Raw genomic sequence first — 26831 nt, forward strand, 5'->3', positions numbered from 1 at the left:
TTGTTCATCTATATTCATAGATTGAAACTTGCGCATCAAAAAAATTATTTCGCGCCAATTCTTTAAAAATATTATAATAAATTGTAAACATTAAATTTATTATTATATTTTAATTTAATTTCAATATAATTACATATATAATAATTATACACATAATTATAATTTATCATTTACAACTAAAAAATAATTATATATATTTATTTTTAATTAGCTATATAAAAAAAATTAATAAGTTTGGAAAATTGTACATATATATTTCTGATATAACTTTATAAAAAAAATGAAAAAATCATAAAATTTTCAATTGTAAAGTTCAATATATAATAAATTAAATTATATTATAATATAGATTATAGAAAGATATAATAAATTAAAGATTAATAATATTATTGAATAAAAATGTATGTATAAATTTTATTACATAAAATATTTATATGTCTTTTCAAATATTTTATGTGATTTCTGTTTTTATATAATCATGAATTACAATATGTAGTAATAACTGATATTTTATGGCAATCTTTTAAAACCAATAAGTGAAAGAAATTATTTAAAAATTTATGTGTGTGTAAAAAAAAAATATTGTGTTGATACTTCTTAGTATTTGAGAACATATCATAGAGGAAAACAGTGGCTGGCTTTAGAAGATAAAATTCGTAAGTAAAAAAAAATATATTGTATCTATATAAAATTTGATATCCATAACCTCTTTTCTTTTGATCTAAATGCATTTAATTAAACACTTTCAATTTTATAATCTATTTCACAAATATATTTTTCATAAAAAATTAATTTTGATATTGAAAATGATAAATGTTACACAATAATAAATTAAATATATTTATATATACTTAAATATTTGCAATAACAATTTATTTTTCTATGAATATTTTTACAGTTTATTAACATAAAATTATTAAAATATATGTGTTTTGTACATTTTTATTGACTTAAAATTTGCAATATATATATTCTGAAAGTGCTAAAAAATATGTTTACAAAGCTAATATCAATATGCAAATTGTATTTTTTAAGGATTATATTCTTACAAACATTCTATTAAACATAAATATATATATATATATATATATTACATATTTATTTCTTGTTAGAATTCTTTGTAATATAAGAAAAAATATATTTATAGAATGTAATTTAAATATTTTAAATAAATAAAATTTTTTATAATATTAGAAGCATCACATTTTTAGATATATTTTTAAGAATATAATTTTTTTTTTAATTTTTTTAGTAAGCTAATAAATATGCATTAAATGATTTAACAAGATTTAACATTTATAATTATATATGAATTCTTTTATATGTAATTCTTATATATTATATATAAATATTCTTGCAGGCATATTTTATATCTACAAAGAATATTTTTGAACATTATACATAGAGTAGATTTTATATATATATATATATACTTGAATTAAAATGATATAGTACCTTTTACAAAATAAATTTTGTTTATATTTTGAGATATAAACTATCAATTTTAATAAAAATGCATAATCAACATAGTCCTTCATATTCATCTTCTTCATCATTATTTACATTTTTTGAAAATGCTGCTTGTGTTTGTTCTTTTTCAATAGTATCTTCTGATGATGTTTTTGGAGCATCCTCAGATTCTTTAATACTCATGTTCTAGAATATGATATATTTATATATATTGAAGACTTTTATTATAACATATATATATATATATATATATATATATATGAATAAAAATAAATTAATAAATAAAAAAATTTATTCTTTACTTGAACTTCACTTGTAGTTTCTTCCATTAATTTTGATGCGTTAGGAGATGTATATGATTCTGCTGCATTAGCTCTTACTCCTGGAGGAGGTATTGCATATTCTTGTTGTGGCAAAGGTAAACCTCTAGCAAGTTTAGCATATTCAACATCCATGTGTTTAATAAAAGGGTTATTTAAGGCTGCTCTTGCAGCATCTGCATCTTCATTGTCATATGCTTGTAATAACATTTCTAATGTATTGATCTAAAAATAAATAGAAATAGATAAAAATAAATATAAAAATTTTAATCAAAAAAAACTTAAAATTTCTAAAAGATATGATTTGACCTCAGGTGCTTCACAATAATTTCCCCATTCTTTGAAAGCTTTTTCAGCAGCTACTTGATCACCTCGAGCTAATTGTACTAAGACTAATGCTACTGTTAATCTACCAACAGATGGTGTATGATCTGTCTGTTGATGCATTCCAATTTCTCTACGGATTGCATCTGCTGCTTCATCATACATTTGTAGTTTTACTAATAATCTTGCCACTTTGCTCATATATTCTGCTGCTTGACGTGGACTATCTTCACCCTTCATTAAAAAATATATTAATATAATTTTTAATTTTTATTATTAAAAATATTATTAAAAAATTATTAAAAATATTATTAAAAATAAATTATAAATATCTTACCATAACAATACTAGCAGCACGTTTAAATAAGTCTAGTGCCTCTTGTGGTTGAGTAGCTTCTATCATTTTTCCTCCTTTATCAAGTACAGTTGCACCTGATTCAGGTGACCCATGCATCAAGTATAAAGAGCAAGCACTGTGTGCTAATTTTGAAACTTCTGTAAGATTTCCCATTTCTTTGCAAATTAAAGTAGCTTGTTCAATACTCCTATAATTATATATATTGATTTATAATATATGATAAATAAAATTTTTTTTTATAAAATATATCATTAAAAATTTAAAAAACTTACTTTGCAGCATGAAACCATCTTTTGTGCAGTAATGTTAAAGAATAAATATTTTAAAATTATATAAAACAAATTCAAAATCATATTATGAGTCATATAAAATGATTATTTTAATCATCTTGTAAATTATTACCTGTATAATAAAAAATTTTATAAAAAAAAAATTATATAATATAAATGGAAATATAATTTAATGTTATCAATTTCTTGCAAGTAAACATATAAAGAATATATAAAAATCAATTTTGTTTTTTTTAAATAGAAAATATATTTTTTAATACATTAATCAATAATGATTATTTCTCATAAAAAACTATTAAACTATTTATTATTATTAACGAAAACCAAGATAAAGAAACATTTCTTTTCTTTCATACAATGAATTTGTTTTTTTTCATTGAAAATTATTTATATTATAAAGAATTAGATCAATATATTAAAAATTACATGATTCTACTAAAAAAAAGATGATTTCTATATGTCTATTTATTTATTTATAAAAAAAATGTTATATTTCCATTTATACAATCCAATTTTAATGTTTTTTTATATAATAAATAATTTAAAAATTATTAGATTTGTAATCATGTTATATAATTCATGGTGTATATTTAAATACAAGAAATAAAATTTTGTTTAAAAGAAAGGATACGATCTATTTTCTTTATAACAATCAGAAGCTTTCATTAAGCAATCTTTACATTGTTGATAAGATTTTGCTATTCTAAAGCAAGTTGCTAGAATAAATAACAGAAAACATGTTATTTATATAACATTATATCAGTTATCAGAATGTTTTATTTTACATATTACTTTAAGTTATATGTATTATATCTAATATATTTTACCTGCACTTGTATATTCGTCAGCCGCAACTTCGAAATCAGGTCTCCATTTTAATAGTGATGTTTTCAAGCTATAATATAGATTTATTTTATTTGAATATATGGATCGATAAAAATGAAATTATTTTTATACTATAAAAAATATATATTATCGATTTCATATAAAAAAATTGACGAAAACTAGATTAATTGTTGACATAATTTTATACGACTTGTCATCTTGCATTAACAATACCTTTTCTCAGCTTGTCGTATATGAAGATTTCCTTCTTCAATTTTTGACATTTTTTTCCGAATGGTGTCTTAATTTGATTTTCGTCAGATTTGATGATTGTCAGTAATGAAATAATTAATTTCAGAATTATTTTTGTATTGAATGACTGTTATTGAACCACCATACAGACAATAGATTTTTCGTTCTACACGATTTAAATGTGTTAGATTAGTTTATCAATGTATGTGTCATTTTACATTGTATGTGAATACTTTGAGGTCTCTAGTAGTCTTACCATTTTAGTATCACTTCCAACTTTATCGATATTACGTGTACTTAATTAACTGCATGTTATAAGATTATAAATAGCGAATGAATTGATTTGACAAATAACATAATTTTTTTAATAGATGCTTCAAAAATTTTTTCTATTTTTGTTATTTAGTCAGACTTTTGTTTGTTTAAATTCCACCGTTATAATTGAATAGTCAAAACTGTATATCAGATTATATTATTTTATGAGATCATTCTAAAGATTTGTAAATTTTAGAATATTTATATTTTTTATATTAAAAACTAAAACAGATTGTCTTAAAAAAAAAAATATGTAATTGACATTTTATTTTGTCTATAATCACAAGATTAGTTTCTAGTTTAATAAATATAGTTTCTAGTTTAATAAATATACATAAGAATAGTAAATACTAAGAAAAAATAAAGGATATGATCAGAATATGAATAGATCACCAATATTTTTCTCTCTATATTTCCCAATACCTTAATACTATATCTCTCTATATTTTTATTTTTTTATCTCTCTTTCATTATTTTCTTTTTTATTTGAACTGCAGAATACATTTAAAATAATTTTGATTAATTTTATTATTTTCTTTACATAAAATATTGATTAACAATCTTAAATCTTAATTTTATTTATGCATATTTATGAATTAATCTAAGAATATACTGTATTATATAATAGTATATTTACTATAAATATATAACACATATTTTTTAAAAATAAATTTATTTCTTTATGAATTTTTCTTTTATTATTCCTTTTTATATTATTATCCTTTTTCATATAAATAAGTTTAAATTATAATTTATTTATTGTTTTTCTTTCTTAAATGATATAAATATTTAATGAAAATATATTTTGTTCATAAATCAAACAAGAATCGAAAAAAGTTTTGACAATCAGCGCCATCTTGCGTTTGGATTATCGAAGCTCCAATTCATTACTAGCATAACAGAATATGCAAAGAAGTATACGAATTAGCGATGTTATAAAACAAGGAAAGTAACATCTTTTTAGATGCGGACTTTCTATCTGTGATGTCACATAAATGAATATACTTCCTTGTATCTTCTACTATACTAATAACAAATCGAAGCTTTGAAAATCCAAATGCGAGATGGCGCTGATCTTCAATTCTTTTTTTTTTTTTTATTTATTTTACAGAAATATTTCTAATACTTAAGAATGGTGCTGAGAATCAATTCTTATATTTATTTTTTATCCTTTTTTTTTTGTTTCATTTGCACTAATTTTAATATTTTTATGCTATGTTTATACTAATTGTTCTCTTAGTTTATATTTCTTGTTGATACATAACAATAAAATATGGTATGATACTTACATATACTTACATAACATATTTTCGTCATTTTTCTTTCAAAATTATAATAAATTTTAATTTTCAATATTAAAAATATAGATCTTATCTTTTGAAATTCTTATATAAAAACAATAATAGTTCTATATTAAATCTAATTTTAGATTTAAGATTGGTCATAATTATAATTCTTATATCAAAGACGAACTAATTATTTCTATATTTTTATTACAATTTTTTTTTTATCTCAATAATGTATTATCTTAATCTGAATTAATAATATGATATTAGAATGATAGAGGCATGCAAATTATATGATACAAAATGCATTGGATGATCTATTTTATATCTAATCTATGATTTAATATTTGAAATTTTATTTTTAATTTCTCTGCAGTAGATGGTGTTGTAAGTAAAAAATTTTGATGTTGTTCATGTGTTATATTATTTCAAAGCAACTAAAAATATTGTTAATATTAATGATTTAAATTTAATGCTATAGATGTTAATATAGATTTCATGTATTTGTGATTTATTGCTTTTTCTTCATGTGATATATATATTTATATTATATTTTATTTATTAATATATATGTGAACACATTGGCGGGAAATAAGAAGACATTGTATCGAAATTTGTTATCTTTATTTTAATATAACTTTTGTTAAATCAATTAATTTTAACGTTTTAACATTTGTAAAACCAAGTAAGTTAATTCATAGTTTTTTACTATTATTAATATTCTTTGTTCATATTACATCATAACCTTAGAATATATATGTACTTTTAATTAATAATTCGTTTTTTTTTATATTTTATGGTTGACATTAATGTGTTTCTACAGAATAAATAAATAAAAAACATCAGATGGCAGAAAGATTGGAAGATCTTAATTTGCCAAATGCAGTTGTAACAAGAATTATAAAAGAGGCATTACCAGAAGGAGTTACAATTGCTAAAGATGCTAGAACTGCAGTAGCAAAAGCATCATCAATTTTTATATTATATTTAACATCATCTGCAAATATAATTGCTAAAAAAGGAAATCGTAAAACAATAAGTGGTCAGGATGTTATTCAAGCAATGAATGATATAGAATTTGATGAATTTGTTGATCCACTTCAAGAATCATTAGAAAATTTTCGTAAAGCTCAAAAAGAAAAGAAAGATGCAACATCTAAAAAAAAACAACAGAAAAAGGATGAAGATGATATAATAGAAGAGGAAGATGGTGGAAGAGAAGTTATGGTTTTTTGATATGTATTAAGTTACATATTATATAAATTATAATATGTAAAAAAAAGATATATACACATATTTTACAGAATTATTATTAAAATCTAATAAATTTTGTCACATTCTATTTATTATTATAAAATAAACTAAATAAAATATATTAATATAAAAAATTTAAATGTTTTAAATATTTTAAATCTTCATTAAAGATTACATTAGTTTTCAAAAATTGTTTCTTTTTAAATCTTTTATTTGTAATTTTTATTTTAATAATGTTTACTCAAAGAGTATGTATATATTAATAAAATATAAATATTTCAATTATTAATATTTTTAAGATATACTATACTTGAAAAATGAATTTTTATAAAAACAATTTTTTTATAAACAATTTATAAAAGCTTACTTAATTTTTATCTTTTTTTTTTTTATTATTATTATTAACTCTCAATTGTTATAATGGATTAAAATTATAATTTTACTTATAAAACTATATTTACAGATATATTTACAGATATGCCAGTCCATTTTATATAAAAATTATTTGTAGTTAAATTAATAAATTTAAACCCTCATTTTATTTCTTTTTCTCTAAATATTTAATATCTTATTATTATTTATATATTGAATAATAATAAAAAAGTTAGATAATTTTTATCTATTTTAAATGTAATTTTTATATATAATCTCACTTCTATAAAATATCATTGTTATTGAAAAAATAATAGTAAAATTAAACAATTTTCACATATATATAAATAAAAATTGTGTTTTTTAAAATTTTTGTTCAATAATAATTATAATTATACAAAAAATCAAACATTAAATATTAATTAAATCAATTAATCAATGGAAAAGGTATATTAAAATAATCTCATTTGATAAATTCTATACATATTATGAAATATTTTTCTTGTAAATGGAAATATTTGAAGTATATAGATATGTACTATACATATTATAATTCTTAAATAATAAATTTAAATAATAAATTATTCGTATTATCATTAACGAAATAGAAATTCTGAAAGACAAATGATCTAAATAGAATTATTTACAAAAAACATTATTCATATTTTAAGGCTTTAAAATGTGAATTTTATGTTCTATCACACTTCTACACATTGGACAATCTGAAGAAATCATATTTGCACAACCTGAACAACAACAAAGGTGCCCACATGGTAGAAAAATTACTTCACACTGTAAGAAAAGTAAGAGATTCTCAAGAAATGTATGATTTTAATGAATATAAAGATCTTTTAAATAAAATGAAAATTTTTTTTACTTGTAAATCAAGGCAAATTACACATTCGGCAGTATTAATACTCTGAATAGTATTATATTCTTGATAATTGGAACTTGTACAAGCTTCTTCTGGTGGTGCAGAGGGTGTTATAGATTCGTTAAGTTTTAATTCTGCTAAATAATTTTCAACTGCAAGTCTTATAGCAATACGATCGTTTTCAGAGTGTATTCCAATCTAAAATATTAAATATATAATTAAAAAGTGTGATAATATATAATAAAAGTAAAAATTTTTAAATATTTTACATACAGTTTTCAATTGTTCATCACTAAAATTTGGAAGTAATGATGGTAAAGAAACTAGGAATGGCAAACAATGCAATGCACCTGCTATTGCAACATGTCGTACTAACATTGGTTCTAGCATTTCCAATAAACCCTGAGGTCGTGTTTCCATTAAAGATTGATATTGCATTAACCAAAATTGACTTTTTCTTCTAGAATTCTTCAAAAATAAATTTTTATAAAATTATTATAAAAAAATCAAAACAATATTTAAATTTATACTTACAGTAATACAACGTTGTTGTTCTATACTATTAATTGTTTTTAGAAGTTGATTTCTTCTATTTTTTTGTTGTTCTAATAAATTCATTAAAATAGCACTCAAAGCTACTCTTTTTTGAGCTATTTCATTCTATTTAGTATAAAATAATAAAAAAATTTTAATTTCTGTTAAAAATTTTAACAGAAAGCTACGAATGTATATAAATAACTAGAAATATTACATACAAGTTGTTGATTAATTTCTAATTTTCTCCTCTCTAGTTCAATGTTTGTAAGAGCAGCTAATTGCGATTGTACCAAATTGACTTGTTGCATAATACTCCAATAACGTGCATCACTACGTTCTAGCAATGTTGCAACAGCAGCTTTTTGTAAGACTTCATCTTGTCTTAATGTATCGATTAAATTTTTTCTATTTTTTTCTTGATCTTGCATTATTTGTGCTAAATGATCATTATTCCTTACTTCTCTGAAATATTTGTTAGATATTAAATATATTTATATTTTTGTATAAAATATTATCATTATGTTACTAACAATGTGAGCAAAGATTGTGCTGTATAATCTCTATATTTACTATGTTCTTCCAATTTTTTGGTTCTATGAAGTTCTTCTTCAAGTAATTTTTCCATTGACACTATTAAAATCATATAAATAAATATAAAATATTATATATATATATTTATATATATATATATATGTGTCTATTGTTTTAAATATTTAATACTAACAAAGAGTATCTTTTGTACGGAACATGAATTGTTCTGTGTGACAAGAAGATAACAATTGTATTTCTTCTTGTTTTTCCTGTTCTAATAATTCAGCTTGTGTTTGTCTTTCCTCCTCGCTATTTCTTAAAAATTCTTTGATAACCTTGTCCGCTTCTTTTTCAGCTAAAAAATATTTATAAGTTAATATTTATTAGTTAAGTTAACAAAGAGTTTTAATATTTAAAAACTTATATATAAAAAACTTTTTTTAATTTAAATTTTATTTTTATTGGTAGCTATTATAACTTTATTATAATATTTTAGTAGTAATAAATATTTATATTTTATTATTAATTAAAATTAATATTATAATTAAATATAATAATATAATAATTAAATATAATTATACCATTGTAAATGTAGGAAAGTAGACGTGCTCTGTTAGAATCTTTTTCTTGTTGTACTTTTTCTAATTCATGTTGTAATTGAGTTTGCTGCAAAACAAGATCTTGCAACAACTAGAAATAAAGATATTTTAATGCTAGCAATTGTAATAAATTTTTTTATATGAAAATAAAAAGTGCTATTTGTAAAACAATAGTTGCAATCTCAAGTACCTTTTTTTTATGTTCTTTTAACATTGATTGAATTTCGATTTCATATTCTTGTTGTTGTTTGATATTTTTTTCAACCTCCAATAATGCATTTTGGCGATGTTCCTATAAAATAAAATTAATTATTTAAATTGTAAATTAGTTTTTATTTATTAAAATATTATAAAAATATTTGTTTTAAAATAATATAAGCAAAATTAAGCATTTTTAAACATATTATAGCAATATAAATATATAAATTAATTTTTGCTTTTAATAAATATATAATAAGTATTTTATGAATAAAAATTAAGTTTCACAATAAACAATAGTAAATATGCAGTGAAATATATTTGGAAGCATGCTAAAATAAAACAAGCATCCACATGCCTTCATTTTTTCTAGCTTCTGTAATGCTGCCTAAAAGTAAAAATCAAAACATTTAAGACACATTTTAAAAGTGCAACATCAAGTTCATAATCCTATATAACACATGATACCTGTACATCATTATTTTTATTCTGATATACCCCTTGTACATTCTCAGAACTTATATTTCTTGATAAATCAGTATCAGAAATAGAATCTTCCGGTGAATATTCAATACCACTTTCATTTGCTAGAAATGCTATAATTACTATTGTGCCACCATTTAAAATATCTTGAGGAGGATATAATAGATTTAACCCATCAATATTTAATTGTGCTAGTTGTTGTACATAACCCAAAGATTTAGGAAGCTTACGAAGAGATTTATTTTGACTAATATCCAATATAGAAAGTTGTTTTAAATTTCCCATTGCCTCTGGCAATTGCTTTAAATTGTTTTTTGCAACATTTAAAATATTTAATTTGTTTAAATGTACTATTTCATTTGGCAGTTTTCGTATATTGTTGTCTTGTAAATAAAGTTCCTAAAATATATAATATGATTAAAAAATAATTTTTTTTTGAATTTCAAATAGATTTAATTTATATGACATATTTCAATAATTAAATATTGAAATAACATATACCTTGAGAGAAGCAAGACACATTATATCAGATGGTAAATGAGTAAATTCATTTCCATGAATATCTAATATAACAAGTAATGATAAATCGCTTAAGGCACCTCCACCAGAAAGTGAAGTTAACTTGTTATTATGCATCCATAATACCTTTTTTCTAAATACTTTACATAATGAATAAATACCAGAGGGTACATGTTTCAAAGCACATTCAGAGACATCAAATATTGGTTCTGGATTTTCTCTGGCCTATAATAAATGATTATGATCTTCATATATTTTATTACTAACAATATTTTTATATTTTTTTAACACTGAATTTTTTTTTAACCAATAAAATCATTAAATCAATATTAATAAAATAATAAAAAAATGAATAAAAAAAAATATTAAATATTTGATAGATTTTTTCATTTATATATATCATTATATACATATGTAGAATAATAAAATATCATATGAAGATTATATATATATATATATATATAATCTATCTAAAATCAAGATCCATCATATGAGGGAATTGAATGATTAACCTCCATTCATCAAGAAACATACCAGATATAATTTGTGTTCCAATCGTGCTTTATAATCGATATTAACTTTGCTCCCATGTGATAGAAACATCATTAATCGTATATGTCATGACAATAAATGAATATTATGAGTGCAAATCATTCTGTTCTGTTGGTTTTTCTTCAGCACACGTGATTTCACATACTTTGTAAAAGACTAACCAATATCAAATTGACAAACAGTGACAGTTCATAAAACGCATAAAACAGTGACGTATCTTAATATTTTAACTCCCTTGAAAAAACAATATTATTTTGAAATCGATATTTTATATAGAAATCATTATTAATTTTGGTTTATTTATTTTTATTTTAAGAACAAAAATATATATGCAATTCGAATTAAAATTTAAAATCATATAAATAATAAATATAATACAAATTTTATTTTTTATGTATTTATAAAAATATATTATTAAATTTTATCGACAATATAATATTTTATTGAATTATATATGTATATATGTATATATATTTTGAGGAATATATATATATACTGATATATATATATATATGATATATATATATATACATATATATGATATACTATATATATCTATACTGTTTTGTTCAATAATATTTCTAACTCATTTTATATATATAATATATATAGAAATATATTATAATATTCAGTATTGAACTAATCAATTTTTTTCCTAAGTAATTAAAAAAATAATTTATAAGCTTTCGTATTTAAATTCGTATAATAATATATAACGACAATTTTTTCTAATTTTTTTTTAAATTTATTATTTATTTTTTAAATTTACCTATTATCTATTATCTACTTATTATCTATATTCTATCTATTATTACTTTTTTTCGTAAATATGTTATCTTGTTTGAAACAGTATTTATTTAAAAAATACTATTACAATTATTACATATTAAATTCAAGAAAATTGATTCTCTAAAAATATTTTATTCTACACTAAAAAGATAAAGATTTTTCACAAATTATATTTCTATATATTTTAATTCGTAAAATCTAAAAAAATACAATATTTTAAATTCTAAAATTACAAGCTCAGATTACTATATGATTTCGAGAATTTCCATTGTTTTATTTTAATATTACTCTTTTTTATTTTAATACTACGTTTTCAGATAAAGATAATAAACAACTATAATTTTTTATAAAAGTACCAACAATATATAAGCAAAAGAAAATCTTCTAATGATTATGCTTTGTCACAAATTTTGTAAGACTTCTCTCTGTCTTAATCGATATTCTGTTGGTGTAAGCATGCCCCTGAAAAATAATGGAATTTTATATATATATTATATATAGTGATAAATCAAAAATCAATCAATAAAATTTTGATAAAAATATTCATATTAAATTCATAGATAAAATTTTATAATATTGAAATAAGTTTTTTTATACAAAAATTATTCATTACAATATAATATAAGTGATGGAAATTGAATTAGTAATGAGCAAGTATATTTGATTGAAATATAATAATATAAACTACAATTTTTTTAATGTCATGAAAAATAGAAGATTAATTTTTTTAAATCAAGTTAATTTACAATCTATTAAAAATGATTCATATTTAAACCTTAAAACCGTATCAAAAGAAACGCAAACGCCTTTGTCACACATTTTTTTGTAAAGATGCCAACATTCCTTTTCTTTGTTGGTTTGAAATTGTGGTTCAATAGATTGCATATGTTGAAGAGTTTCCTTTGAAGGTAGTATACATGTAGTTTTTGCCTGCAATTTTTATAAGATTTTTTTCTTAATAATTAAAAATGAATTTATATTTGACAACAAAATATTTATTATGTCTTACATTCACAATAGAATTATTTATAGTTGTTTTGGATTGTTGTGCGGAAACATCGATTTTTCGGGAGATTATTATCGGTGATTCTTGTGTCTCTCTCTTTATTTTCATAGATGTTATCTGTCTTTCTATTCCACTGTAAAACAATTTATAATATATTCTTATTTTAAAATATATTTTCTTTTATAAAATTATAAAAAAAACATGGATAAAAGAAAGAAAAAGATGAAAGAAATATATTTTCATTTGATATCTTAAAGAATCAATCGATCACGCTTTTTTGCTACCTTTGAATATAGAGAAAATGTATTATAAGAATTATTAATACAATTCGTTCACGATCTTTTCTTTTTATTTCCATTATATTATATATTATATATTATATTATATATTTGGTCTCTTATCGTTTTATTTTTTTTCATCGATATTATATTGATTATCAAACTTATTGTTGAAATAGAAATTATTATATCTAATATAGCCAATAGATTATTATGAATTCATATTATCGGGGCATTCATCAAGAAATCAATTAAATTCTATTTTTTATACTTACGATCGTGTATTACGAGTTTTCAATAACTTCTGTTTTTTATCGTGTAAATCACAAATAGGCACAGCCAGACATCTCTTTTCGCGATCAGTCAACGGAACATCAAGCGGCTCTTCAATATCGTGAATCAATGCCAGGATGGGAAGGGTCAAACCACCACCAGTAACATCCGTTTTCCAAGATATCGCTTCTTCTTTCGACGAAGTAGCTCCACGTTGGTTACCAACGATCGCCAACCACGATTCTGTCGTTCTTTTCTCTTCCTTCGGCGAGAGTTGTTGCTCTTTTGATAGACTATATTCTTCGTCGAAAGAATCTTTCTGAAAGGAAACTGCACAACAGGAATTTCATTTCATCGATTATATTATCAATCACGATGAATCGAATTTTATAATATCGAATTAAATCTATTGTTTAATTTTAAATTTTTTTTTAATTTATAGAATCGAGAATCATTAATTTATACTACTACTAGTATCTGATTAAAATTAACTGATTAATGGAGGTCAGTTGAAAAAAATCAGTAAAGTAAAAATTATCCAATAAAATTTAAAATTTTAAAAATCTTTAATATTCCAATAAATTGAAATTAAATTCGAACGCTTTAAATTTGAACGATAATAGTCACGATATGCATTCATAATGATGCACTTATTTAATCACTTCCATTTGAATAAATTCATTCGATTTTTATTTAGTATTGGTAGATTCTGTAATCGATCCAATTGAATCAAGGTAAAATGTCGAGTCAGGGAAATTTTATAGTCACGATAAATATATTTACCAAGCAACCTAATTTAATGGGCCGATATTCGCAATACTTGGCCATTTACCGAAAACTGGGCCAAACGAAATGATATTTCGTGTCATCGATTCGGTTTTACAAGATTAAATGAGCTATTTAATATTTTTCTACGACTTTCATCACTATTTTTTTCTCCATACCGTTCCATTATGAATTCTTTGTTTACGATAAAAACATAATACATTTTAAAAGTGAAAATGAAAGAAAATAATATAAAAAAATGCAAGAAGATATTTGTACCGCTCAATATGTCTCTCGATAAATAAAAGATTAGATTGTAAAAAAAAAAAAAAAAAGTATTTGATCCATCAAATCCTTACTTCAATTTATTTTCTTCTTGCCTTTTCTCTCAATCATTCTTCTTTAAACTTTCGTTCCTTCTTTCTTTCGTTTATTAAATTAAAGATTTGATCTTGTTGAAACTGTGAAGAACACTTTGGATAACGAAAACACGATACCTTACGAAATATCCATTCTTAGAAGTTTCGTCGTTAAATCGGTATTTAGCCTGACCGAACAGCCATCAATCCAAGTGCAATTATTAAAACCTGATTACGTGGCGAGTTTCAATGGAATATTTTGCTTCAGGGTCAGTGGTGCAATAGAGAAGAAGTTTGGTCGATTTAACGAGTTCGATCCTCTTATTGTCTTCACGAGTTTCATGTCGTTGCACGATAGAAGTTCCCTTTAATTAACGACGATAATACGACTATATTTAAAAGAACGAAGATCGTTTAGAGCGATTCGAGTGTGAAAGGTACTGTCAGGAATTTCCCTCGGTTCATTCTTTGAATTTCTTGCGACGAGAATTTCCTGCGACCGAGAGATCAAAGTAAAACGATCGGAATGTAAATGGAGATTTATTAAATCTTGCCTGCGTGAAAATGATATAATTTCTGATCAGATAAATATTTGCGATAACTCGATTAAATTTTAAGCTTTAATAAATAAATTATAAGATAATAAATTAATAAATTATAAGATAAAATAATAGTAGAATCTAGTAACAAAATCTTAAATTCTTAAATTTTTAAAACGTATGTCGCTGTTGTTGAAATTTCTATTTTTTTGTAAAGAAAAAAATAGAAAGTTTAATCACGTCGAATATATCTCGTATAATATTTTAAGAAAGGAGAAATTTAATTATGATACTTTGGAAGTACTAATTTTTAATGATTTACAAAAAGCAGTAGAATCTTTAAAAATTTTATCAATGAGATTCGTATTAAGATTCGTAACGAAGAAAAAGTTAATATTATGTTTTATATTTTTATTTTTTTTTTCATGCTCGAAGATACTTTAAAGATGAATATTTTAAAATAATTTGCATTCCTAATTATTTCGTTCATTTACAATTCCATGATCGTCAAGCGTACACATGTTATTAAATTCTTGCACGATATTCGCAAATGATCTAATTTAAAACAGTTGCAAAAATTAGAAATTTGAAATCTTATGCGATTTATATTTCTAAAAAAAATCCAATTTTTTTCTTTTTTTTAAATAAAAAGCATCGAAATGTAATATACCTGACTTGATAGGCCTCCTCGCGCTACTCAAGGCTGAATTAATCGACGTTTTAATTATCGACGTGGTGGGTAGTTTGCTACGCAATTCGTCAATTAATTTATCATCCCTGAATGAATTTTCGATATCGCTATCGCTGTCTGCAGAACTAACAAGGGATACCATTGTAACGATGTCCATTGTTCTTGAATCGATCGAATTCTTTGCACGAGTACCGGATCTATTCCGTGATTTTCCATTTTCCTCCTCATTTTTCGACGTACCTCCGCCACAAAAACGTCTTTTTGCACTTCTGGATCGTCTCTTTAATGGTGCTGATCTCACACTTCGACTCGACGATATCTAATTAATTTTCGATTTTAATTGTCAGATTCTTTTTCAAAATAAATCTAATAATAAATATTTATATTAATAAATATAAATTATATATGCCATTTTCGTAAAATATATAGCGAATTTTTCAATTTATGCGCCAATCGAGGCGCGTGAAAAACAGCTCTAAGATAACGAGATGTAAAAAATAAATTAACAGCATGAATCGAAAAGTCTTATATCAGTGTGCAATGCAGATGCACACTGAAGAAATAAAAAAAAAAAAAAAAAAACTATAAAAATTGGATACAATTGCATGCTTTGAACGGCGATATCTCTAGTTGTAAAATAAAAAAGAATTTCATAGAAATTTGATATCGTATTCGTGGAAAGAATAAAATATTTCACTCGCTCTTTTCAATGATAATTCAATAAAGATAAAGAATTATATTACATTTCTTAATAAAAATAATTGTAAAAAGTATCTATAGAAATGAAATAAGAATGAAAAATTTAATAATTTTATAATTATTTATAATTATATAATAATTATATAATAATTATATAATAATTAATAATTTTTTTAAAATTTAATAAAATTTCAATAAAGAATGATATACCTTCGTTACAGTATCTATCTTTTCCACCGTGTTACAATCCATATCTTGATCTTTTTGATTACGATTCTTTCTCATTGAGTCAATTACAATATTATTATTATTATTATTAGCCGAAATTGATCCGAAACGCCGTTGTGGCGGCGCAGAATTAGTCCTCCTTGATTTCTGCTCGGTTTTTTGATTTTCCACCGTTTTTTTTATTGGCGGATTTCTATCGTTCATCGAGTTAGGCCTCGCTTCCGAATTCCTCGAAGACGAAGATTTATCAATCGTAGAATCATCTTTGTTCTCGATGATATTTGATGATACTTGTATGTCATTTGTAGACGAGATTTTTCTACAAATCGAATTGGATTGATCCGCCTCCCTTATCGTTTTATCATCTTGTAAATTATCTCTATTTTCGATCATTGTTTTTATCTGCTCATTTTTATTATCCACACAATTCGATTTATCGCTCACGGCTGTCTTTTCTATCGCGTCTTTCCCGTTCGCAATCGAGCTACACGGAGAATTTTCTCTGGACGTATTTTTCTCGTCCGTTGTATCGTTCTCTTTATTCTCAATCGTTTGCTTTAAAAAATTCTTTTCGATAATTGTGACGCGATTATCGATAGATGATTTTTGAAACGAATTTTTCTCCGATATCGAGCTCCATTTCATCTCTGATCTGATTGGGTCGAGGAAGGCTCGGTTAGTGCCGCTATGAAAACTTGCACGTTTTTGCTTAGCCGATGAGAAATCTTCCTTCTTCGTAATTCCCAAAGGTGAATTTTCTATCTTGATCGATGGTAATGTAGACGTGAGCCGATGATTCGAACAGTCAGAAGGCTGTTTTTTCTTAATAGAGGAAACATACTCGTCGATGTTTGAATTCTTCGATATTTGCTTAAATAAAGAAAATTGAAATTAATGGTGTTTCGAAATTAAAATATGCTTTGTACGCAATTAATCGTTTACCTGCTCCTTTTCCGTATCAACCTTCTCCCGTTCTCTGCTCTGTACAGAAACTTTGTTCTTCTCCAAAGGTAGAAAATTAATAGACAATTTGTCGTCGTTTCTTCCTGAAGTTGTCGCATCATTGTTTTCCAATTTTTTAACAACTTTCTCGTCTTCTTTCTCCCGATCTTCATCTTGTATCATTTTATAGTTATTGTCCAGAGGAATTTCGATCTTAGATTTGTCGTTTACAGGGGACGATGGAGCAGTGGTATGATTCGATATTTCGGAGTCACATCTCTCGTCTAAAGTTTCGCGAGCCAAGAAGATATTTATATTAGCTTTGTTCTTCTCTCGATTTTGCCAAGCGAGCCTCAACCTCTCGGCTAATTCTAATCTAGAGTAAAAAATCGATGATTTCTCGATCCCGATAAATCCTCTCGATCTTCCGCTGCTAGATTTCGATCGTCCTGGAATTTGACGAGCCACCACCTCAACTTGCCCCAGTTCCTCTTCATTTCTTTGAATTTTAGGTTCCTTCCAGGCAACGCGAACCTAAAATTCATCGGCCATCTTGTCATCGATAGTGAAATTCGAATTGAAATTCGAATCAAGCTTTCTTCAAATTTTCTCTCCCTTTTCTCTTTGTCCAAAAAAAAAAAAAATAACAATATCGAACGAGGATTTTTAAAGAAGAAATTAACATTTTACTTTAAGAAGAGAAAGTGAAGGATTTTTGTTGTAGAAAGTGAAGGATACCTTAGGTCTCTCAGAGCCGAGTTTACATGTTCCACGCTTGCCACGTGCAAATGGACTCGCGCAGATCTGCAATGACTTTTCATCCTCCGCGGATCTTTGCCGTCTAACTTGGTGACGACGGGGCGCAGGTGGTTGCAAGGACAATTGCCTGATTGGTCTGATCGATTTTTCGGACATTTCGATGCTGGCGATCGTCATCAAGATTACATTCTATTACGATAAAACGAAATAGAATGACATCTATCGTACTTGAACAAGTTAGAACTAACGTTGATTCACGATTTGAGACAGCAAAGCATATGTTTATAAAAAGAAAGTTACCGCCAGAAATATTTAAATATTAAAAGAAAAGAAGAAAATTATTCGATCAGTTGTTAATAATATATCGATGATACTTACTGGACGAGTTTAAGATTCATTCGAAGGGGGTGGAATACGTAAATACGATGGATGAACTTCCATCGTGGTTGCAGCGCGAGCAAACGCCGACTGACTACCTAACTTCATCCATTGCCCTCTGACACGATCGTTCACCACCACTGCCATTTCACCGATTTATATACCTTCGCGTTACCCACCACCGCCGGTAATCGGTGCCTGTGTGCAGTGCTCGGCCACTAACACGTTACCGTTTCCACCCTCTACTCGGCCAAAGGGTGGTTGAACGATATATTGCTTCCTTTAATTCGAACGACGCTACCACACCGACACTTTGATCGTGGCACACTGTTGGTGGAATGCGAAGGGTGGTCGAACTCACTCACGTACGTTAACTCGACATGCATCGCCCCCTAATTTGCTATCAGTGGTGTAAGGTGAGACATTACGTACTTTTTCCCCCACCATTCTTCTTTCGTCTCGTTTATTTTCTTTTGTTCAAGCGAGAAAGAAGATTTTTCGGATTTCTTAAAAACTCTGAAATTAATACCTCTTCAATTGGGATTAATTTAAATTTGCGACACGAAACATCAAGTATATAAGTTTCGATTCTTTCTTGATGCTTAGGATTTTAGAAATGTTGAATCTTGCGTATTCTTGAATATTCTTTTACGAATATTTATTTATATTTGACTCGAAAAATGATAAATATCGATAATGAAATTTCTTATTTCTATTATTAAATTTTAATACTTTCCTCTTATCTTTCCACCTTTCCTATAATAAAGAATAATTAAAATTTTCTTTTTTTTAACGCATATTTGAAAATCTTTTATTTATTATCATTTTATTCTTTCTCTTTCTTTCTCACTTCCCCAATTATTTCTCCGCAATTATTCGCCTTCCGTCAACGTTAAAGAAGAGCCAATCGCTCGATATTGTTCCACGAAGGCATCAACTACAACTGGATGACTCGATTTCCCGGGAACGTGTCTTAAATCGGCAGAGCCGAATTATAGCCGACAGTCACCGGGTATTATTGATCAAAACTTTACCTATCATCTGACAGGTTGTTGTCCGGTGTTGCCATGGCATCGGCGATCATTCAAATCCATTTTTCTCTCGTTCGTTTCTTTCTTGCTCGCCTTCTTCTTCGCCCGCCACCAAGTCACTCTTCAATCGCTGCGGGAGGATTTAAACGCGAAACTTTCGCCCCCGGAACTCGGCCACGTCGAATCCTTGAAAATTAAGAGAATCCCATTAGCTCTTCTACCCTTAATTGCCTCGCTTATCAACGATTTAGACGTACCTTGGCCCAGGGATGGGCAATACCGATGGATGGACGAATTGTTCATCGATTTCCGTGGATAACTCTTCTCTTCGTTTCTATCTTAAATTTTCATCGTTTCGAATATTTAAATTTCTCCTCTTCTTCTTTTAAATTGCAATTAAATCAATTAATTAATTCGAAGCTGGATACGTATAATTTAAATTATACTCAAAATAATTAAAAAAGTAATATTATTGGCTGAATTGATGATTATGCGAATTTTTTTTTTATTCATTTTTTTTTTTCTAAGGATCATTATCGTTTCTAAAAATCTAAATTGAGATTGTTAACGTTTATTTACGAAATATCTTTACGTTTTGTATCATTGGTGGAATCGAAGTTTTTAATTTTCATTCGAGTTTATCCATCCCTGTTCCGGTTTCTGGAATGGCTGTCTATCGTGCTCGATCGGGACTAGAAAGTTCGACTTGGCGAGGCTTGCCAAGAAATTTTCGAGGCTCCTCGTTTCACGATCGAGCCGTTTCATCAGGATTGATGGATGCCTGATTTGCCCGCAACACGAAAAACGGAATTATAAATTATTTTTCCAAACTATTTTCTTTTTATGTTTAAAATATGACTTGAAGAAAAATCCAGTAAAAAAAAAAATTGATTGATTTTTACAAACATAATAATCTAAATATAATCTCTTCTTACCAAAAAAAAATATATATATTTATATATACAGGATGTCTCAAAAATGAAAAAATAATTAGATTAATTAGAGATTTCTGAGATAATTTCATCTTCCTTTGCAAAAACTTTCGTTATTTAGCTTCGTTAAGGAGTTATTAAGAAAAAACATTGAAGCACGTAGACTAGTCTAATTACGACAGTGTCAGATAGTGTCGTCGGCTGAACACGAACAAGTTCAAGCAACACGTGTCGAAAAAAAAATCTGTTGAATGTATCGAGAAAGAAAATTATTCAAGGGATCTTTGTTTTGTTACTTTTCTTTGTTATCGAGTGAAGGAAAGGAGGATGTGATTTTTGACAAAAAAAGAGGTGCATTTCTTGAATAATTTAATGTAATTTTTTATCAAAAAAAAAAATATCTGTAACATTTAACAGATTTTTTTTCGACACATGTTGCTTGGATTTGTTCGTTTATTTAACATATTTGTCGTCGCAGCTCGTGATTGCTTTTTGTTAATAACTTGTTAATTGTAAAAATTGTAAGGAAAGTTTGTGCATAGAAAAATGTTGCTTAAAAAATCTCTAATTTGAATCTGCTAGATATTTCCACATTCCTGAATAATTGTGTAATCTTATTATGTTACTACTTTTTATTTTATTCTTTTACAGATCTTTAAAATTAATTTGGAAGAAATGGCAAACGACAGTTCTTTCACTTTTTTGTTAGAAGATTCGTTCAGCGACAATGATAAAAGTATCGAAGATTATTCGTCGAAATTAAAAATATCCTTTAGAATAATTCAATTTCTTGTAATTTCACCTTTTCTTAAATATTGCTATTTACATTAGCGAAATGTAAATATAATTTATTGCTATTTTATTTTTCTTAATCAATGATAATGATCACGATGCTTTGGAGAATCTTGTTCAGAAATACGATGGGGAATTATTGCAACGAACATTGGAACAATCTTTATCCTCCTGCTCGGATAATTTATTAGATGAGAAAATTTTCAACGAAATTTTTCCTCTCGCCCATGATCTTTTATTCGAGGTAAAGAAGTAAAAAATATTATTTTACCAATAAATTTAACCGATTATTACATTTTTATTTTTTTTTTTTTATCCTCGTTCGAAGACTTTAAAGCAGATCGGTGAAATTATAAATACAAACGAAGTGAACGAAGACACGGTGCAAGACACGAAACGAAAACTGTTCGTTTGCCACGAATTGTTAAAAATATGGGAAAAATCTATGGAACGTGTCTCGAAACTTCAGAAAACATCTGCCATCGATCTTAAATCCATACTGGAGAACGTACTTGTTACGATTGAATTAATATTCAAACACTGTAGAGGAAGGTGAAGTGGAATTTTTTAATTTTCTGATAATCTATTAAATATTATTATACCGATGATTTTAAAAAGTTTTAACCTTTGAGAGACAAATCGATATAAAAATGTCCGCATCCAGCAAATATTTAATATTATGGATACGATATTTCGCGTAAAATATATATTTCCTAATGATGATTTTTATGCTATATTAAAGAATGAAGAGAATTTTTTTTTACAGTAAAAAATTATACGGTGTTTTATTCGATCACATATCGGAGGAATTAACGAATCTCTTTCGTAAAGCAAAAACGATCTTGAATCTATTCTTGGCCACTTTAGACGGTGTAATAGTCTTCGACACGGATACGGAATCGGAAACGGAACTGTTGGTAAAAGGTGAGCGATCCTATTACGTCTTAACGATTCTTTAATACGAATCATCTTTATCTTCATCGAATACACCGAGTATAGAAGAAGAAGAAGAAGAAGAAGAAAAAAGACACAATTGCTCTATTCAATTTCTCATCTTATACTGTCGATATTAACAATATGATTGAAAATTTTTATTCGTACATTTTATTCTTCATTTTACGAAGAAATCGAATATTCAATGACATTAAAAGAAAAATTAAATAATTTATAGAAATTCTTTTTAATTCGTCGTTTCGATTAAAAAAGATATTTTTCTATTCAAAACAGTGATTGATTCTATCGGATTGTTCGTCACTATTGCTCACGATTTAGACTTGAAAACGTTCGTAGAAACGTCAAAAGTATTCGGAAAATTGGCAATTACGAAACAAGATCTTGTCAAAAGAACGAATGCTACGAGCGTCACTTCGCATCTTGCGCAATTGGCAAAAAATATATCCTCGATGTTTTTGTTCTGTCAGGTATGTTTCTTTTAAAAAAAAAAATACATATATATATAAAATTTTATATTGCTAGATTAATCATATTTCCAATTAATCTAATCTAATATAAAAAAATTTTATTTTATGATACGAAAAGATTGAATCATCGATATCATCTATTATATGTCACTTTTTAACTCGCTTATCAGATATTTTATTGATTTCTCTATTAATATATCTATAATAATAGTTCGTGTTAAGTCTATAATGATGCACGAACAATGCTTTTTTCTCATTTTTTTAAATAACAGATATCGAAAAATATTAGAAAATAACTAATAATAAAAGAGAATTTAAAAATAAGTTAAAAATTTGTATTTTTTTTTTTTTTATAAAATTGTTATTATATGTATTTTTATACAATTATATTTACACAGGATTCAACTGAGCGGATCGATGAAAGAAAAATAAAAGTTATTGGTCATTCGTTAAAAATTTTGGACAAATTATTCGCAACTTATTGTTCATACATAAATAATGAGATTCTTTCGTTTGTAATCGAACTTTTATTAAAAATGCACAGGTATTTAATTATTATTTTTATTTCCTTTGTCTCTTTCGTTTAATTTCAAATTTCTTTCTACATCATTTCTTTGCAAAAATAGGTGTTCTCCGTTATGTTTGCAAAAATCAAAGATCGACGATAAATTAATCGAATTAATAAATGTACATATCTCTCGAGGATCGGAACCATTTTTAAATACAGTTTTCAAATCTTCCGATTTCAAGCAGGTTCGTCCATTTTATTAATAATAAATTTGTTTAATCACGAATATGGAATATTTTTTTCGACACTCTTAAAAAATATTTTAGGCATTTTTCGAATATGGAAATCAAGCAAACATCGATAAATTAGGTTATCACTTATTAATAGTTAGCATTATGAAAAAATTAATCAACATGCCGTACGAGCAACATTGTAAATGGACATTAGGCGCTGAATCGATCATTGATGTTGCATTAACTAACATTAATCACAGTAAGTACCCATTTTTTTTTTATGTACGTTTAATATTTATTAAATTTATAAATCTTAAGTTGGTTAATTTTTAATAACCAAACTTATGATTTGAATGAAACTTATGAATCGACCATTTTAAAAAGTTAAGTTAAGAAAAGATCGGAGAAGCTTGGAATTAAACAAAATCTTGAAAATATTTATATTTGTATCCTCATAAAGTACAGGAAGAAATATTGGTGGGTCAAGTGAGATTACCAGGTGTACACGATATCGGAGAAAGACCAAGATCAGCTTCGATATACGAAGCCACAATAGTGCCAATTTGTAGTCTGATTAGTCAAATACCTGCGGATGGATTTCAAGCTATCGAATTGATTTTGTTGAAGCATTTGCTGAGCAATCAATTTTGGAGTTCCTTGCTCAGTTCGGATATTTGGTGTTTCGTTGATCGGTTTGTAAATCGCATATCTCGAATAATCCATGAGCCATGATATCATATTTCATAATCGAAATAAGACTCGATTATTTATTTTTTTTCCTTATAACTTTTTTTTTTCCTTATAAAATTTATCGCGATACCGATTTTCTGATAAATTATTGAATATGTATGAATTGTGTTTGAATATGTATGATGTTGAATCCCACGTAATTATCCTTATCTTTTCAGCATTGGCTCGTCGGAACTTTGCATTAGTCACGTGAAATATCTGCTAAAAGTTTATGCTGTTTTAATGACACGTAGCAATAGTCTCGAAGTCGTTATATTGGAGAATTTAATTGGAAGATTGTACAATTTACTGTCAGAGGAAACGAAACATACTCTTATAACGGAATTTGATGATCTCGAAAATCCATCCTGGTTACCCGTCGCTCGATTTTTGCCATCCAAAACGAAATCATTCTTGCAAAGTCGATTAGCATGTATATTAAATGAAATCCCGACTGCCTTTGCAGAATTACAGCGGCAACCCACCGTACAAAACTGGAATCATATTGTAAATTACATTCGAATAAATTTTTCGTTTTTTTTTTTTTTTCTTTTTTTTTTTTTACGAGGATTTTAATCACAATTATTTTCCACATTAAAAGACAAAGCTGATGCCATTGATCGGGAAATTGAATTACACGGAAGAAAAAAATATCATTGATATTCTCTCTCAGATATGGAACTCTATAGCAAGCACAATCGAAATTTTCGAAGGTAGACAATTGGATATATTATCGGAATTTATATTGAAGTTGTTTGTTGCTACACAACCACAAAAAATTCAAGATAATATTTTCTTCTCGGTATGTTCACTTTTTCCTTTCTTTTTTTATTATATAATATAATAATAATTTACACATTGTCATTTTATTAGATAATATATAATAATAATATTACATAAAATAAAATTTATTTTGAAAATTTAAATTTTGTGATTCGGTTTGAATTTTGTTTTGGATATATTCTTTTTTAACTTAAATCAATTTATAAAAAATATAATTTTTTTTATTTTGATGTATCATAGAAAAATTATGTATCAAAAAATTGTAACACATCTTTTTATATATAATCGTTTAAAATTATATATATGCAAATAATATTTAATTATTTCAGATTATAGAAGCAATTCTAACGTCATTTTTTTACTTTCCGCCGCATGTTAAAGCGATTGCGTCACATTACTTAAGAAATAATATCGATTCACTTGACAGCTGTGAACTTAAAGTTGCCAATGCGTTAGCGGAATTCAATTGTCGACTTTTAGAAGATGAAAATCCTTGGGTACGACAAGAAGCCTTTGAATCATTCGATCATGTGGCCCATATGTGTCCGAACGAAGATCTTGTTACTAAAATGGCTGCTGCAGTTACGAAAAAATCGTTATTAAAAGATTCTTTGCCGGCTTATTTATCTGGCACGATTTATTATGAACTTCAAAATTTCTCAAATATTGAAGATTACTTGCAACATATAGGAAAACATTTGCAAGACATCTACCATGTTTGTAATAATTACGAGGATTCTCAAAGGGATGAAAAACTTCCTAAGTTGGAAAGTCATTCCATCGAAAGTTTTGATGAAAATCCATCTATAAACGATCTTGATGAACACGTGAGCAGAATATGCGACGAATTGAATGATATTTTAAAAAAGAATAATGATATCAGTAATCATGTTTTACGAAGATTGCAACTAGTTTGTAAGAAAATTCTGGATCTAACTGAATCTAAATAAATATATTTTGTAAATGAAATAAGATAAGATCGCATATATTAAAACGTATATAAATGTATTAGTACATATATGTACTTAAAAGAGTATTAATATTATTTTTTTTATATATTTTACTTAAATTAAGTATTATTATATATTATATATTATAATAAGATAGCCAATACATCCTCTAATAGCTGATCCCAGAAAAATCATGTCCAATTTATTTCGTTCCGTTTTATTAAATCATTTTGTTTTATTACAAAAATATTAGAGACTATCTTTCGGAATATTTTTTATTTATTATTGAAGCTTTTACTTTTTTTTATACATCATTAATATAAATATTAAGATAACATAACAAATATTTTTATAAAGAAAATTAAAAATATAATTTATAAATTAATT

At 25.6% G+C, this 26831-nt stretch overlaps 5 protein-coding genes across 7 annotated transcripts; 2 read left to right on the forward strand and 3 right to left on the reverse strand.

The window, feature by feature from the left end:
• Positions 1-542: 542 nt before the first annotated feature.
• On the forward strand, positions 543-26528 carry LOC122710555 (uncharacterized protein C1orf112 homolog). The gene is made up of 13 exons (XM_043928474.1): positions 543-656; positions 21680-21793; positions 21918-22064; positions 22149-22372; positions 22587-22744; positions 23048-23241; positions 23640-23785; positions 23868-23994; positions 24076-24241; positions 24443-24674; positions 24891-25218; positions 25313-25513; positions 25824-26528. Exons 2-13 carry the CDS (start codon positions 21704-21706, stop codon positions 26442-26444), a joined length of 2634 nt encoding a protein of 877 aa, XP_043784409.1. The 5' UTR covers positions 543-656; positions 21680-21703; the 3' UTR covers positions 26445-26528.
• LOC122710553 (gamma-soluble NSF attachment protein-like) lies at positions 1397-4005 on the reverse strand. Its single transcript, XM_043928472.1, has 8 exons — positions 3822-4005; positions 3590-3657; positions 3394-3478; positions 2745-2762; positions 2452-2659; positions 2100-2348; positions 1773-2015; positions 1397-1656 (listed from the first exon to the last, which is right to left on the reverse strand). The coding sequence occupies exons 1-8, from the start codon at positions 3869-3871 to the stop codon at positions 1522-1524; spliced, it is 1056 nt and encodes a 351-aa protein (XP_043784407.1). The 5' UTR covers positions 3872-4005; the 3' UTR covers positions 1397-1521.
• On the forward strand, positions 5842-6801 carry LOC122710554 (DNA polymerase epsilon subunit 3). Its single transcript, XM_043928473.1, has 2 exons — positions 5842-6125; positions 6264-6801. The coding sequence occupies exon 2, from the start codon at positions 6287-6289 to the stop codon at positions 6674-6676; it is 390 nt and encodes a 129-aa protein (XP_043784408.1). The 5' UTR covers positions 5842-6125; positions 6264-6286; the 3' UTR covers positions 6677-6801.
• On the reverse strand, positions 7614-11537 carry LOC122710552 (E3 ubiquitin-protein ligase LRSAM1-like). Of its 3 annotated transcripts, XM_043928470.1 has the most exons (14): positions 11342-11536; positions 10790-11032; positions 10519-10687; positions 10274-10392; positions 10164-10193; positions 9798-9899; positions 9590-9698; positions 9202-9363; positions 9008-9107; positions 8696-8939; positions 8475-8600; positions 8214-8408; positions 7944-8138; positions 7615-7858 (listed from the first exon to the last, which is right to left on the reverse strand). In XM_043928470.1, exons 1-14 carry the CDS (start codon positions 11411-11413, stop codon positions 7733-7735), a joined length of 1992 nt encoding a protein of 663 aa, XP_043784405.1. In that variant the 5' UTR covers positions 11414-11536; the 3' UTR covers positions 7615-7732. The 3 variants fall into 3 exon arrangements, with proteins under 3 accessions (XP_043784406.1, XP_043784405.1, XP_043784404.1); XM_043928471.1 differs by having other exon boundaries at positions 7614-7858; positions 10274-10687; positions 11342-11416; XM_043928469.1 differs by lacking the exon at positions 10164-10193 and having other exon boundaries at positions 10274-10687; positions 11342-11537.
• Positions 12339-19440, reverse strand: LOC122710551 (interaptin). The gene is made up of 9 exons (XM_043928468.1): positions 19071-19440; positions 18667-18876; positions 17929-18462; positions 16969-17856; positions 16039-16378; positions 13708-14035; positions 13158-13287; positions 12924-13078; positions 12339-12610 (listed from the first exon to the last, which is right to left on the reverse strand). Exons 1-9 carry the CDS (start codon positions 19083-19085, stop codon positions 12550-12552), a joined length of 2661 nt encoding a protein of 886 aa, XP_043784403.1. The 5' UTR covers positions 19086-19440; the 3' UTR covers positions 12339-12549.
• Positions 26529-26831: the final 303 nt, after the last annotated feature.

This window comes from Apis laboriosa, unplaced genomic scaffold, assembly GCF_014066325.1.
Source record: "Apis laboriosa isolate Shangri-la unplaced genomic scaffold, ASM1406632v1 scaffold14_cov150, whole genome shotgun sequence".
Lineage (NCBI taxonomy): Eukaryota > Metazoa > Arthropoda > Insecta > Hymenoptera > Apidae > Apis > Apis laboriosa.